The sequence below is a fragment of the Muntiacus reevesi genome, chromosome 8, assembly GCF_963930625.1.
Source record: "Muntiacus reevesi chromosome 8, mMunRee1.1, whole genome shotgun sequence".
Taxonomy (NCBI): domain Eukaryota; kingdom Metazoa; phylum Chordata; class Mammalia; order Artiodactyla; family Cervidae; genus Muntiacus; species Muntiacus reevesi.
Window position 1 is genome coordinate 88,747,301 of NC_089256.1, and position 14,533 is coordinate 88,761,833.

Sequence of the window (14,533 nt, forward strand, 5' to 3'; positions counted from 1 at the left end):
GCTGAAGGGTTCCCTGCAGGGGAAAGACCTGGCACCTGGAGCGAGCCCCGAGGACTGAGACATCTGCTAATCTGAGGAGTTCCAAGAAGGGTATTCCAGAAAGAGGGGAAAACGGGCAAAGGAACAGAAAAGGACGTTTTTAAGTGGAAAATAACCTGGGGGGTGCAACATCTATTCAGCATTATAAAATATTTCAAATCACATGATGCCCTACATTTACCACAGACCTTTTCCTTTTTTGAATCTATGGATTTATACTCCACATTTTAGTAGTTTTTACATTTGATGGTAACTGGCTTCCTGGAGTTTCCCCTTCAGATCCAGAGTAAGGCCAGGTGGGAGTGGAACAGTCTCCTGGCTGGCAGCTTCTCAGGAAGAAGCTTAAAGTTATTAGAAAGCTAGAATCAGAAAGGTCAAGGTCAAGTCGCATCTTGTCCGTAACCCATTTCCTGTGTCATTTCAGGCAATTCACTTCACCTTTTGGAATCTCATCTGACATCTGGGGGGAAAGCTGAGGGAGCTGGACATCAGACTTATAATGAGGGTCACTACATATTGTCTAAAGATGCTCTGGAGAGCCAAGAGGGGCCTATTCTTAATTTTGCCAGAACAACAGACATAACACTGATCCCGAAGAAACCAAGATGTTGTCTTACTTAGAGGTCATCTTACTTATTACGTACCTCAAAACCCTGAAGGACCATCCTCGAGAAACACCCACAGCTCCCTTCTTCCTGCTCTCTGGCTGGCTTAGCGTCTGGCCCATCCCAGATGCTCGCCACGTGTTTGCCCCACTTCCTTTCCGTGAGCTTTTCTGCATTCTTTGTGTAATCAAAGCTGTTAATCTGTTCTTCCACAATTCCACTGTCTTCTGATAGCCTAACTGTCCCTGTGCCAAAGAGCCACCCCCTTCCTACTGCTGCTGATTTTACATTCCCAGGTGGCCTCTACTGAGAACAGTTTTTCAAAGAAGGTAAATATTTAGGTACAGACCTCATTCTTTTTCAAACCAAAGAATAGCCAAAGAATGTAAATAATTGATCTGAAATCCTGCAATTATTCAAGGTCAGGATGGTGATAAAAGCCTTGTTTTCTCAACTAGATTGCTGATGGACTATTTTAACCACATATAAGAGCTAAAAAACCTGCTCACCTATACCTTTCACAAACCTTAGATTCAAGGAAAACATTCTACACAAACCAAGACTCTTGACTGTTCAAAACCATGTAGCCCCGTGCCAACCTGCACATTTCCAAATGCATCATATAACAGCTTGCCAGGGTTTTAAACAGCTGATTTGAAAAAAAAATAAAAAAGAAAGTGCATTTTGACTGTCCTGTTTTTTTTCAGCACCCAAGTATTTGTCCAGATTTTTACTTTGCGACTGTAACTGAGCTGGGAGCAGGGGAGAGTTAGGGAGTCATTCCTTCCATACCCAAGGATACAGCTACCCGTTCACATCTTCTGGAATGTTCTCTTGCTGTTAATTAAAGAGCTACAAATATGAGTCATACCCACGGGTTTACGGGTGACATAACTAGATATTCTGAGAATTTCTTGTTGAGGAAATGAACATCCATTCAGTCCACAGCAAGATTAAAAAGCAAGAAAAAGGATGGAACACGGGTTACAGAAGGTCCCAGAAAAGGATTGAGCGTCGGTGTATAAACTGAACGTGCCAGCTTACTGCCTACTCTCTTGGAATAATCTCAGAAACCAGCAGCAGAGATGACATAAATTATGGATGAGACAGTCAGGAAAAGATATGTTGATATGTTGGCAAGATCTGAATAAAGAACAAACAATCCTTATAAACACAGAGAAAATGAAAACATGAGTGAAACCAACAACACTTTCTCCCTTATTAAAAATGACAAACCAATGTCTTCATCTCCGAATAATTCTTTAGAATGTCTGGACAAGCAGTCATCTCTGAAGTCTTTAAGACTTATTTTCATCCTTAAAGTTCTTTAAGATCTAAAGCTCAGAAGTACTAAATTCTCTTTTGTGAGAGGCTTCCCCAAACAGAGAAGATCTAGGTCTGTCTTTACACGCTAAGGGGTTTTATCATTTTTAAGAGTTGAAGAAATGCCTTCAAGAAATGCCTCAGTCCTGGCCTTGGGTGTGTGTCCCTGCTGGTCACCTGCATAGCCCAGTAAGCACCACACCCAACAGAGATGCCCTCCCCAGAGGCACAAACAGAGGAGCATCCTTGGAATGCCGCAGGGCTTTCCAGCCCTTTCCTGGAAGAATTCTGGGGCCTAAGGAAGAGGCATTTCTTTGTTTTATAAACAAACACAGGGGATGGCGCTCCTTTTCTTACTCATTCCCTCTGTTAGCTTGAGAAGTGCATTTGGAATCCCTTTCTGCTGTTTTTCAACCTCAAATAGCTTTCCACACCCTCCCCCTCCTGGTTCTCCTTGCCCTTTGAAAAGTTGCTTCTAGTGCCCAAAACATGACGTGATCATTTCATGTGGATGGCTCTTCCCCTTCCTTCTCTTTTCTTGTGTCTCTCTTTAACAAACCAGGGTCCCTGTTAAATATTCTTAGAAGATGGAGATTGTCTCTTTGGGTTGACTTGTCTCTTTGGGATTTTGTTACAGTCTTAGGGTGGTTATTCACCCTGATTCATTTTCATCACACCATGTTAAGAGCCAAGTAGAAGAGTATAGGAACCCCAGAGAACCAAGGATTAGGGACCTTTCCCTCCACGGCTTCAACCTCTGACCCAACATAATACCTGCCTATGATGATTAGTTTAAGAGGAGGCTTCCAGTTTCCAAACAAATTGGCCAACTATCTCTAAATGGACAAAATTGCAATGTAACCGAATAGGATCCTGCAGGGCCTTCTCGGGATAGAACCCCCACCCCCACTGTCCTCTGCTGCGGCTCCTTCCAGAGGCACCTAAATAACAGTATCTGATGCACATTCCTGAGCTGTGTCACAGATGCTGAAACCACCACCAAAATGGAAGAAATACTGCTTGATGACCATGCACCCCCAGACCTACTGGTACCTAAGGACTGATAAGGGAAACCACCCACCACATACCCTGTAACCCCTTCCCGCACCTGGCCTTTAAACGTGCTTTGCTGACATCCATCTGGGTATCTGGGGGTTTTCAGAGCACGAGTCACCCATCCTCCTTGTGTTGGCCCCTTCACGATAAAGGCTGCACTTCCCTTCATCACAACCCAGTGTCAGGAGATCAGCTTTACAGCGCACAGGCAAGCAGACCCAAGTTTGGTTCAGTAAGAGCAAAGGCAGACTTGACAATTAAGCCCCTTAACTTCATCCCATATGGCCTTCCCTGGTGGCTCAGATGGTAAAGAATCTGCTTGCAATGCAGGAGATCCAGGTTCAATGCCTGGGTTGGGAAGATCCCCTGGAGAAGGGAACAGCAACCTACTCCAGTATTCTTGCCTGGAGAATCCCATGGACAGAAGAGCCTGGTGGGCTACAGTCCACGGGGCCACAAAGAGTCAGCCATGACTGAGCAAGTAACCCTACCAGTACTGGCTTCATCCCACGTGAGAATGGGCTGCCTACTAACTGCCGCTGAAACTGTTGGCACAAACGTGATGACTGTCCTGCCTCTGCATCGACTCTGGACAGGAGAGAGGGTTCATCAGAATGTTCGGGAACCGCTGAAGAAAACCACCCACCTTGACCAGGCAAAGCGATAACCACTTGCATGAGTTGTCTCACAACGGGAGGATCCCGATAAGGAATGGGGTGCTGCCCCCAAAACTAACCAGAAGAATTTGGGAGGGGCCGAAAGGAGGGAGGAGATGCCACCCCATAATATGAGCCAACCTCCCGGAAACTGTCAGGCCAGAATCCATCATGGCTGAGAGATGTGCGTGCCGCTAGGGAGGACCCTGAGTCAGACCAGGCATGAGCCAAACAAGATGACTCCTCACTACTATGGAACCGAGGTCGCGGGCGCTGGCAGAGAGGTCCGCTGGGTTCCGTCACCTGTGGCTCTCCGCCTGGGCGCCACTTTCCTGTAAAGTCTTGCTTTGTCGGCACATGTGTCTCCTTGGACGGTTCATTTCCAACTGCTAGACGAGAGCCCGCTTTCAGGCCCTGCAAGGGGTTCCCCTTCCTGCAATAAAGATATTTCCCTAAACGCAGTGTCTCTTTTGACCAATCACTGGGCTTTCTGCTGCCTGGCTGAAGGCAGGTGACTGCAAAATGACTTCAATTTCAGTAGCTAAGGAAACACAGGGCCTAGACTCAAACTACCAGTAAGTCATATTCCTAGGGCTCCTGGGTCATATTTTTATCAATAATTAAAATAAACTGATTTTTTAAGCCATTCTGTAAGTATAAAAGCTCACTACACATCCACCAGGACTCATGGGGACAAAAATAACAATACCCATCTCTCAGTACGTTGAGAGGATCAGAGTGAGAAGACGAGTGTCTGTACAAAACACCCGGATGCTATGCTTGGTGCATAACAGGCAGGCAATACAAAGACACAGGAGGTGGCGTTCTACTGTTTCTAGGCAGCCTGTGGACCAGGCGTGATTAGACCGTCAGCAGACATGCTGAAACCCTCGCCCTGCACACACTTACTGTGTCTCCGCTCCCAGCAGCATCTCCACTTTCTCGTTGGCATGGTTACTAAGGACAGTCAGCGTGAAGAGGTGACTGGCAGAGTTCTGTCTTGAATAAAGCATTGTGGAGCTGTTCTTCCCTGGAGAAGAATTAAGCTCTTCACTGTCACAAGACTCCACCAGTAGCTGATCTCTTAGAGAATAATCGTTGACATTGTAACTTTCTTCACTGTAAAGAAAAGGGGAAAAGAACATGATCAGGAATTCAGTGGATGAGACTGTGATGCCGTCAATTTTCAAGTCACACGTTGGGGGACGTGGAGGGGAAGGGAAGGAGGACAGGGAGAGAAGGATTTACCTTAAATACGAATTGAACTCTGAATTATTCCTGCTGATTATGAGTCAGCATGTGTGCTCATTCACTTCCGTTGTGTCCATCTCTTTGTGACCCCATGGACCGGAGCCCGCCAGGCTCCTCAGGCAAGATTCTGGAGATCGTCCCGACCCAGGGGTTGAACCCACATCTCTTACATCTCCTGCATTGGCAGGCGGGTTTTTTACCACTGAGCCACCTGGGAAACCCTATGAGTCAGTATAACCCTCCAAAATGAAAACCTCCTAATTACTATTTTTCTGTTGTATACCGAACTGTATCTTAGGTATCAAAGCAATATCGAGACTTCCCTGGTGGGCCAGTGGCTAAGAGTTCATGGTCTCGATGCAGGGGACCCAGGTTCAGTCCCTGGTCAGGGAACTAGACTGCACATGTCACAACTAAAGATCCCAAGTGCTGTAACTAAGACCTGGTGCAGCCAAATATTTTTTAAAAGAGAAGCAATATTAAAAACAATTATTAAACCCTCCAAGTTTCCCTTTACACTATCCTGGCATTGCTGCAAAAAGTAACCATAGAGACATCATGGGACTGCTTGAACAGCTACTCCCCAGCCTCACCTCCATCTGCAGGATGAGATCTGCTCACACTGGGAGGCAAGGCTGCCCTACCAGCCTCCAAACCACCAGGCACAGGAGGAAGAACAGCCTCAGAGGTCGGTCTTCTGGCAAGACCCCCGGCCCTTCCTCCCAGCATGCACAGCCTCCCCACCAGCTTCAGACAGCGCCCACCGATCCCACCACTCCCTCCATCCCTGCTTGTGCCCCAGACTGACCCCCTGGTGGTCTCCGTTCCCCGGGATGGACTCTGACCTGCACAGCCCTAAGCACGTGCCTAACTGGGCCTCACCTCCCCAAACCCCTCAGCAGGTTGCTAAACCCTTCCACTGCGTCCTCTGGAAATCCAGCGAAATCTCCTAAATCCTCAGCCTCTTCTCTGAACTCTCTCTCTTTACCTTCTTGCCTTAACAGATATTAGGCTCGTCCTAGAGAGCACCGCCTCGCTAGAAGGCTTTCCACCGGCTTGAGTTTCATTATTCTAGACAACAATCACATCCTCCTCCCAGAATGTCCTCAGTCTCTATTTCATCATCAAAGTCATCTCCAGGCCCCTGGATCCTGCCTCATCCTCATTCATGAGTGTAGCTGCTGGCTTCCTGCTGCTGTCCAACACCCCTTTCTTGAATTTCCATGTGGCAATCCTTCCACGATTCTGGCCTCTCAGTTCCTTGATTTCCCCTTCAAGGATCGACCCTGTTATCATCAATTGCAATCTCTCTGCAATCCCAATGTCAAACCCACTTCCTAACCAGCCCTGCTAGTCTCTTTGACTCATCTCTTCTAATCCTCAACCCCAACAATTTTAACCCACCATTCCTACAACCCACTATTCCACTGATACAACCCCACTGATTCCACTGCCTTTCCCTCCATCCTTGAACCCTTCATGTCCTCTCATTCACCCTTATTCAATTATCCAACTTGAATTTCCCAATACCTAAGTATATAAGCACTCCTTGTATACACAGTCATTTTCTTGGCAAATCCCAACTCTAGTTAGATACAGCTCTCCTCTATTCTCTACCTGTCCTGCAGGTGAACATGGCAGAGGTCAAAAATAACTGGTGAATAAATGGATGACCGTGCAATACATTCTAATGCATTCTAAGAACCATATTGAACAATTAACTTACCTAATAAAAAATGCAAATTTATGAACTCAGAAGAGCTAAGGAAAAAAAAAAAAAGAAGAGCTAAGAAGAATCCTAGTGCTCAACTATACTAGGAAATTTCAAAATAGGCCATTTTGCTCAAGATTTCTGAGAAAATTTTTCATCTGGTAGTGGGCATCTGTCAACCATTCCCTGTAACTCTCCTTTAAAAACTTTATGATCTTTTTAAAATTTAGTTTCATAGATCATTCCCCCACCCCAAACCAGCAAATACAGTTGTATCATCCATAAAAGCAAAAAACTGCCTTTTGATCAAGCCTGTTTGTTGCTAGGGTAATAATCTGTATTAACTGGAAGTACACATGGCAACATCATCCCCGAAACTTGCTGAGACCTCGCTTATACAGACCAGCATACTGTGCTCAGAATATATAAAATATTTCTCATATCAAAATGAGGGTTATCAAAGTTCATGTGATTTTCATAAAAGGAGGAAGCAGAGTAATATACTTTACAAACAAACAATATTATACCTTGCGAACCAGAACCAAAGCAGTCAGTTTTGGGCAAAGCAGGTGTGGGGTTGCAGCCTGCAGGCCCACAAGCCTTGTAGTTGCCCAGCCTCAAGACAGACCCCGCAACAACAGAGCCATCAGTGGTTTATGGGAGAGGGGACCTTACATCTGAAACAAAAGGGTCCCAGAGTGACAAGTGTGCTGCTGGCGGCAAGTAGACCGGGGCAGCAGTCTTCAGCACCCGGGGGAGAAGCAGCCACCATTTACAGGGGGAAGTGACATCAAGTGGGCTCACTGGCTTCCAGGAAAATGTCCCTCACAGCCCCTCTGGTTAACAGTCATCACGAAGGCAGATGTTTCCCTTAACAGACTGGCAAGTGAAGCTGTTCTGGCCAAAGGATGAGAACAATCACCAGCTGGGGCAGTGGACAAGCACGTTCCTGTGAGTTGGGCAGAGGTGAGGGAGGGATCCAGCTGGGCATGCACAGACAGTAAGAGGAGGGCCATCCTGAGTGGCCTGACCATAGAGCAGGTGAGGCTCATGATGCTGTCCAGACATCTCAGACACGGATTTAACAAAATCCAGGACTCAGGAAAAAGGATAAAAATGAAAGCAAAACCTCAACAGCAGCAGCAAAAACGAAAGGAAAAAAAAAAAAAAAAGAAGCCTTTGGTACTGTCCTCTCTCTGCACCCCTGAGCCACTCTCTTGGTCCAACTCACAAGCTTAAAGAGATCATCTTTTAGTTAAAATCATTTCCAATTAAAAATAATTCTGCTTCAGACAGGGAACTCCAAGCTCCCTAACGGTGTGCGCATGGAGTATTTAGGCAGTGCCGTACGCTATGACATTGCACAGGTATTCTCTGTATTCCCAAAGAAATAAATGGCAAAGAAGTCTGCATGCTATGGAGGCAAGTTCCGAAAAGGCTTCAGCATAAAGTGGCTTTACTTGCTAGATGGTCCCCAACAGGACTCCAAACCAAGAGTTCATAGGAAACTCATGCAAATGGACATGAATAAGCTACTTAAATCTCCCCCCCCCCCTTAATTTTCGGAGTTATTACCCCCTGTGTTTGCCTAAATGCAAACAATATCAGCTAGTGTGTTTCACTGATGTGTTGAATCTCTGAATTCAGGGGGAAGGTAATTAGAGACAGAAGAAGTAGAAAAATTAATAGAATATATTTTTTAATTGTTCTCTTAAGCCATGACAACTACAATACCGTTAAGACCTAGGGTGACCATTTGTCCTGGTTTATGTCTGTTGTCCTCTCAAACGTTCAGCTGGGATGGCAAAGAGCGGCCACCTCATTTATAGTTGTGCAAGTTCACCTCAAGATAGCTGGTGTCCACACATCCGGGTCGTTGAACTTTCCCACTGTTTTAACTTCTGTATCCAAAATAGGACACAGGAAACAAGTGTGCTGTTTCTTAACTGATTCAATAGCCGTCACCCAATATCATTATTTTATCTAGACCTGCAAACGTCTTCATTATGTAAAAAATAATGTCCACAACTTCATCACCACTCCTTTAACGCACTTAATATTTAAAAAAAAAAACAAAAAAACTTGATTTAACAGTAGTCAAGTAAGCTATTTATCCTTGTCGGCTACTATTCAAACCCAACGGAACCGACAAGGAAAAGGAACTCGCTAGCATGTCCGAGCTCTCTCACACAAAATACACACTCACACAGTTAATCTCATAAAGGCTCAAGTTACTATCTCCCCCTCTCCAAATCTGCTGAATACTGAGTGAAGTTCTTTCTCCTCATGACAATCGGCACCTACTAACTGTCTCACACTAATACAAAAGGATAACTGTTAAAATACGTGCTTAAGGATGTCTCTGGTAGCACAGGGAATAATACGCTGCCTGCCAGCGGAGGAGACACAGGCTTGATCCCTGGTCCGGAAAGATTCCACATGCCCTGGAGCAGCTCAGCCCACATACCTCGAGCCTGTGCTCCAAGACAAGAGGAGCCACTGCAAGGAGAACCTGGGCACCGCAATGAAGAGTTGGCCCCTGCTGGCCGCAACTAGAGAAGGCCTGTGGGCAGCAAGGAAGACCCAGGGCAGCCCCAAATAAATAATAATAATAAAAATATGTGCATAAGCAGAAGAGCGGGGAATCCACAGTCAGATGCAGCCATTCACAACCCCATTCCCCCTTCTGCTGACCCACCCGTGTCCAGTCAAGTATAAAACAAGCTCAGCTGGGTTGGGAAAGATCCCCCTTCCCTACAGGAAGTTGATGCTAATCAGACTTCCCCATATTTGTTTCTTTCATCTAGCAAACATATGGTTTACATAGCCTCTGAAACAATCTGGATCATGAATTTAGGAAGTTAAACTGCTCAGAAAAAGGCAAATGGAAAAACCACCTTTCCTTGCACGCAGCAGTTTACACGTAGACTTCCTCCGATTGTCTTAGCCGCACTCCAAGCTTGCCGGCTGCTCATCAAAGAGCAGCTGCTGTGTGCACGCACAGCCTCCTATCAGGCGCAGCAATCAGACCAGTGGAAGCCTGTGGCTCTGTGGCATAAACAACGATGGGTCTCCCTGTCGAAACGTACAGTCCTAGTAACCTTTGGGATGCCTTTTCTTTTTTTAACATGATAAAAAAAAAACTATCAGTAGAGAACAGAATATGGTGGTAAATAAACACGTCAATTATTCTTCCCTCGGAAGGCATTCTTTTGTTAAGCGGCTCAGATACCGTTTGGTTCTTCTGTATGCAACCTAACAGCATGCACTAAAAACTTTTCAGCCCATGATACACCTTTTCTGAGAACAGTTGATTCTTAAAGTAAATATTAGGGAGCACTTTTAACTTTCTCTCCTGTCAATTTCTCTAAAGGTTGGAATGCTTTCATAATGGGCATATATTTGAAAAAATAAAGCAAAAGTATTAGTCGCTCAGTTATGCCTGACTGTAACCCTGTGAACTGTAGCCTGCCAGACTCTTCTGTCCATGGGATTTCCCAGGCAAGAACACTGGAGTGGGTTTCCATTTCCTTCTCCAGGGGATCTTCCCTACCCAGGAATCGAACCTGGGTCTCCCGCATTGCAGGCAGAGTCTTTATCATTACCCAGGAAGACCTGGGCATATATTTATTACTTTTAAATAAGGGCAACATTTAAAACTGCATACATGCATGAAGTGAAAGTCGCTCAGTCGTGTCCGACGCTTTGCATCCCCATGGACTATACAGTCCATGGAATTTTCCAGGCCAGAATACTGGAGTGGGTGGCCTTTTTGTTCTCCAGGGAATCTTCCCAACCCAGGGATCGAACCCGTCTCCCGCATTGCAGGCAGATTCTTTACCAGCTGAGTTACTAGAGAAGCCCACATACATGCATGCATGCTAAGTCGCTCAGTCATGTCTGACTCTTTGTGACTCTGTGGACTCTAGCCAACTAGGTTCCTCTGTCCATAGGGATTCTCCAGGCAAGAATACTGGAGTGGGTTGCCATTTCCTCCTCCAGGGAGATCTTCCCAACCCAGGATCAAACCCCCGTCTCCTGTGTCTCTTGCACTGTAGGTGGGTTCTTTACCACTGTGCCACTGGGGAAGCCAGTTGCATACAACACACATTTTTAGAATACCAAATTTTACATATTTAGAATAAATACTTAGAATATTTCAAATAAAATCTACATATTCAGAATACCAAAATTTAGAATACCAAAGCTGCATGTGTATACACACATTAATGAGAGCATAATGACAGGCACCCAGCTCAACATAGGACTTACTTTGGGAAAGGGGGAGAAAAAAGGGATGATGAAGAGGCTCTAGGTAGACCTGCAATATTATATCAGGACTTTTTTTTTTAGAGACCTGGCAGTGATATAGCAGGGGGAAAAAAAAAAACTTGTATCTGTTAAACCTGGGTGATAGGCATGTTGGTGGCGGTGGTGGTTTCGTCGCTAAGGCATGTTCGACTCTTGCAACCCCGTGGACTGTGGCTTGCCAGGCTCCTCTGTCCATGGGATTCTCCAGGCAAGGATATTGCAGTGGGTTGCCATTCAGTGTTTGATAATTTTCTGTATGTTTGAAATATTTTGCAATTCAAGGTAAAAAAAAAAAAAAAAATCTAAATAATAAAGGCATAGATGTGAAGACTGTCAGCATTCCATGTTTTCTGTGGATGCCTGAGGGTACAGGTGAAGGGACTCTTGGGCAATGGAATATTTTTTGCCTTACAAACAACTGATTACTTGCAGATAACATCATTAACTGAAGTATATCACAAGGTAAGAGTGAATTCACTAAAATGGGTGGGCTAAAAAAAAGAAAAAGACTTTTCCATATATGAATAACACTCAGAAAATATAATGGAAGAAGATCTTATTTATAATAGACACAAAACCCACCAAATGTTTAGAATTTTAAATTGAAGCTTCTTCTATATGAAGACAGCCTTGAAATACTTTAGAAGAAGGCCTGAATGGATATAAAAGTTTGATATTAAAGAGATATTAATTCTTCCTGAATTAATATATAATTTTAACATAATTTCCTTGAAAAATCTCAGTTTTGCAGGGGAAGAGAGGAGGGGGAATAGTCAAGCTGATTCTAAAATATGCAGAAAATAACATTCAGATTGTGAGAAAAATGAGAGTGACTAGCCATATTAAAAACATATTCTAAAGCTACAGTAATTCAAAGACTGAGGTGAATAGATATTAGCTGACAGAGGGCGTACTGAAACAAGAGTGGTTCACAAAGGGAAAGGGAAAGGGAAGTAGCTCAGTGGTGTCCGACTCGGCGACCCCATGGACTGCAGCCCACCAGGCTCCTCCGTCCATGGGATTTTCCAGGCAAGAGTACTGGAGCGGGGTGCCATTTCCTTCTCCAGGGGATCTTCCCGACCCAGGGATCGAACCCGGGTCTCCCGCACTGACCCTAAATACGTCTAGGAATTTACTACATGATATCAGTGACATTTCAAATCTGTGGAAATATTGGTAGTTTAGTCAACAAATAATATTGGGACATCTAGAGAAACACCTGAAAAGTTTTAAGAAGCTGGATCCCAACCTCACTCCATTAATCAGGGTACTTCCTTGGAGCCAAGCTATGTAAGCATCATGAAGAAGAGGTGGTAATGGAACGGGTCTTTCTACAGAGCCTTGTGATTAGAGATGAGCTTTTACACATGCAAATACCATAGGAAGAGTTTCCACCTTAACCCTTATGAGCAAACCTCTTAGGTACATAACAAGGATGACCAGGAGTGAGAAATGACCAGGCTGGATGACCAAATGGAACCAGCAGTACAAAAGCAAAGACAGAGATGGGGAAAGCAAGAAGTGTTAGACTTTAAAAGACCAGCTCTCCCCATGCCCTGCTCAAGTCTGCCTTAACTGTCTCACCTGCCACCTTCCATTGCTCTGGAACTTTCTTTCAGAGCCAAAATCTGACAGACCAGAAGGAGAACTTCCGATTATTCCTTTTGTAGAAGAATTAAATTTAACAGGAAAATGCAAGCAAAGATTATCCAAAACAAAACACAAGGATTTTCTGCCATCTATCATCAAGAATAAGATTTATTTTTACCTATTCAACACCTCCCTTTCCACAGGCTTTTTTTTTTAAACATGCAGGCAGCTTCCCTGTCCTGAAAAAAAATTTTCACTTGAATCTGCTGCTGAAAAGACAAATGTCTACTGAGCTAGCAGCTGCCGGCATTTTCTCAGATCCTTGTGCCCATGTACCAATGAAATTGCTCTCCAAAGTCATGATGGCCCATCGCCGCAACAAACCCCGGACCTGCATGCCACCACTGCTCATCTCGGCCCTTAATGAGGTTGAGCACCCGTGACAACCTGGAACTCTTCCTCTCCTAACGCCTTCCACTACAGTCCTAGGTCATCCTTTTTTTTTTGTAGTGGCCATACTCCAAGTTTCTCTCCTAGACCTTCTTACTTTCCTCAGGGATCTGTAATGGCTCTGCCCTGCTCCCTGTATGTGGATTCACAGAAGTTCCTGGTGTTTAATAAAATCAAAGAGATTCTTCCCACTTCCCTTCAAGACACGTACAAGAATTCTTCCTCTGAAGATTTCAACTTGTTTCTCTTTCCCTTCTGAAATCATGATTGCTAATCCCCACACTTGACTTTGTCCTTAACTGGAACAAGAACACCCTAGTTAAACATTTCTAGGAGGGAGGAGACAGGATTATGCTGAAGTCTACTTTGAAGTTAGGAGGTTAAAACACTTTCTTCACAGTGGCTGAAGTTGATTTTCATTTTAAATCTTGTTATTAGAATTATATATACAATTTTTTTACTAGAATAATATACAATTTTAAAGCTGTGAAGTACAGTGTAACATGAGAGTACAGGCTTGGCCGAGCGTGAATGGCTCAATTTCATCACTCACGGACTTTGTGATTTTGAGCAAGTTACTGATCCTTTCTGTGTCTTCTCCTATGTAAACTGGGGATTACAATACCTCTTAGGATTGTTGGGAGGATTAAATGAAATAATACATTTATTATCTTTTTGCATGTAAAGCTCTTACAATCATGCCTGGCTTACAGCAAATGTTATTAGCTAGTATTTAAAATCTTCCTGTAGAACATCACGCCTTTACACTGCCTGACATCTTGTTAAAAGCCTAATAATTATAGGTGCTTTGCAAATGAGCAAGTGGACTAAGCATAATTAGAGCCAAATACCTGTGGTCAAAATATTCATTATTTGTCAGAGGCTCCAACCAGCAAAACAAGGCATGAAATTTGCCCCAAAACCGATTTCAAACAGCCTTATGTGCTCAATGCCTCAAAATAATTCTGAAGACTAACAAACACGCCACACACACGTTATGAATATTTACTACAAGTCTTTATGAACAGATTTTATTTCTCTTAGAATGAAACACTGAATGGAACTACCGGGTCATATGGTAAATTGCTTAGCTTCTTGAGAAAGTGCTGGGCCACTGTCCAAAGTGGTCGCATCACCGTACCTTCCGATAAGCAGCCTGTTAGGGCCCCGTCTCTCCACACCCTTCTCAGCACCATCTCTGTCTTTGCTATAGTCATCCTAGCGGCTGCCAAGTGGTACCTGGTTTTGGTTTTAACTTTCATTTCCCTACTGGCGAGTAATGCTGAGCATCTCTTCAAACGCTAAGCCATTTGGATATCTTCTTGGCTGAAATGTCTATTCAAATGTCTGCCCACTTAAAAATTGAGTTGTCTTACTTTTGAGTTCAAGATCTCTTTATGTAATCAGGGTAAAAGTCCCATATCAAGTATGGCTTGAAAATATTTTATCCCAGTCAGAAGTTTGTAAATTCCATTTTCTTAGTTTTTCTTTTTCTATTATTAAGTTTCAGGTCTTCATTGTTCAGGTCCACTCTATAGCAC

The 14,533-nt window shown here is 44.1% G+C and overlaps 1 protein-coding gene across 2 annotated transcripts in view; it reads right to left on the reverse strand.

Annotated features, from left to right (window-relative positions):
* The window catches only part of ARHGEF26 (Rho guanine nucleotide exchange factor 26), a 130,998-nt gene that overhangs the window by 12,895 nt on the left and 103,570 nt on the right, over positions 1 to 14,533 (reverse strand). For both annotated transcript variants that reach the window (XM_065942705.1, XM_065942704.1), the window contains one exon: positions 4,589 to 4,798. In XM_065942705.1, coding sequence (XP_065798777.1) covers positions 4,589 to 4,798 — 210 coding nt within the window. The remainder of the gene's footprint in view (positions 1 to 4,588; positions 4,799 to 14,533) is intronic.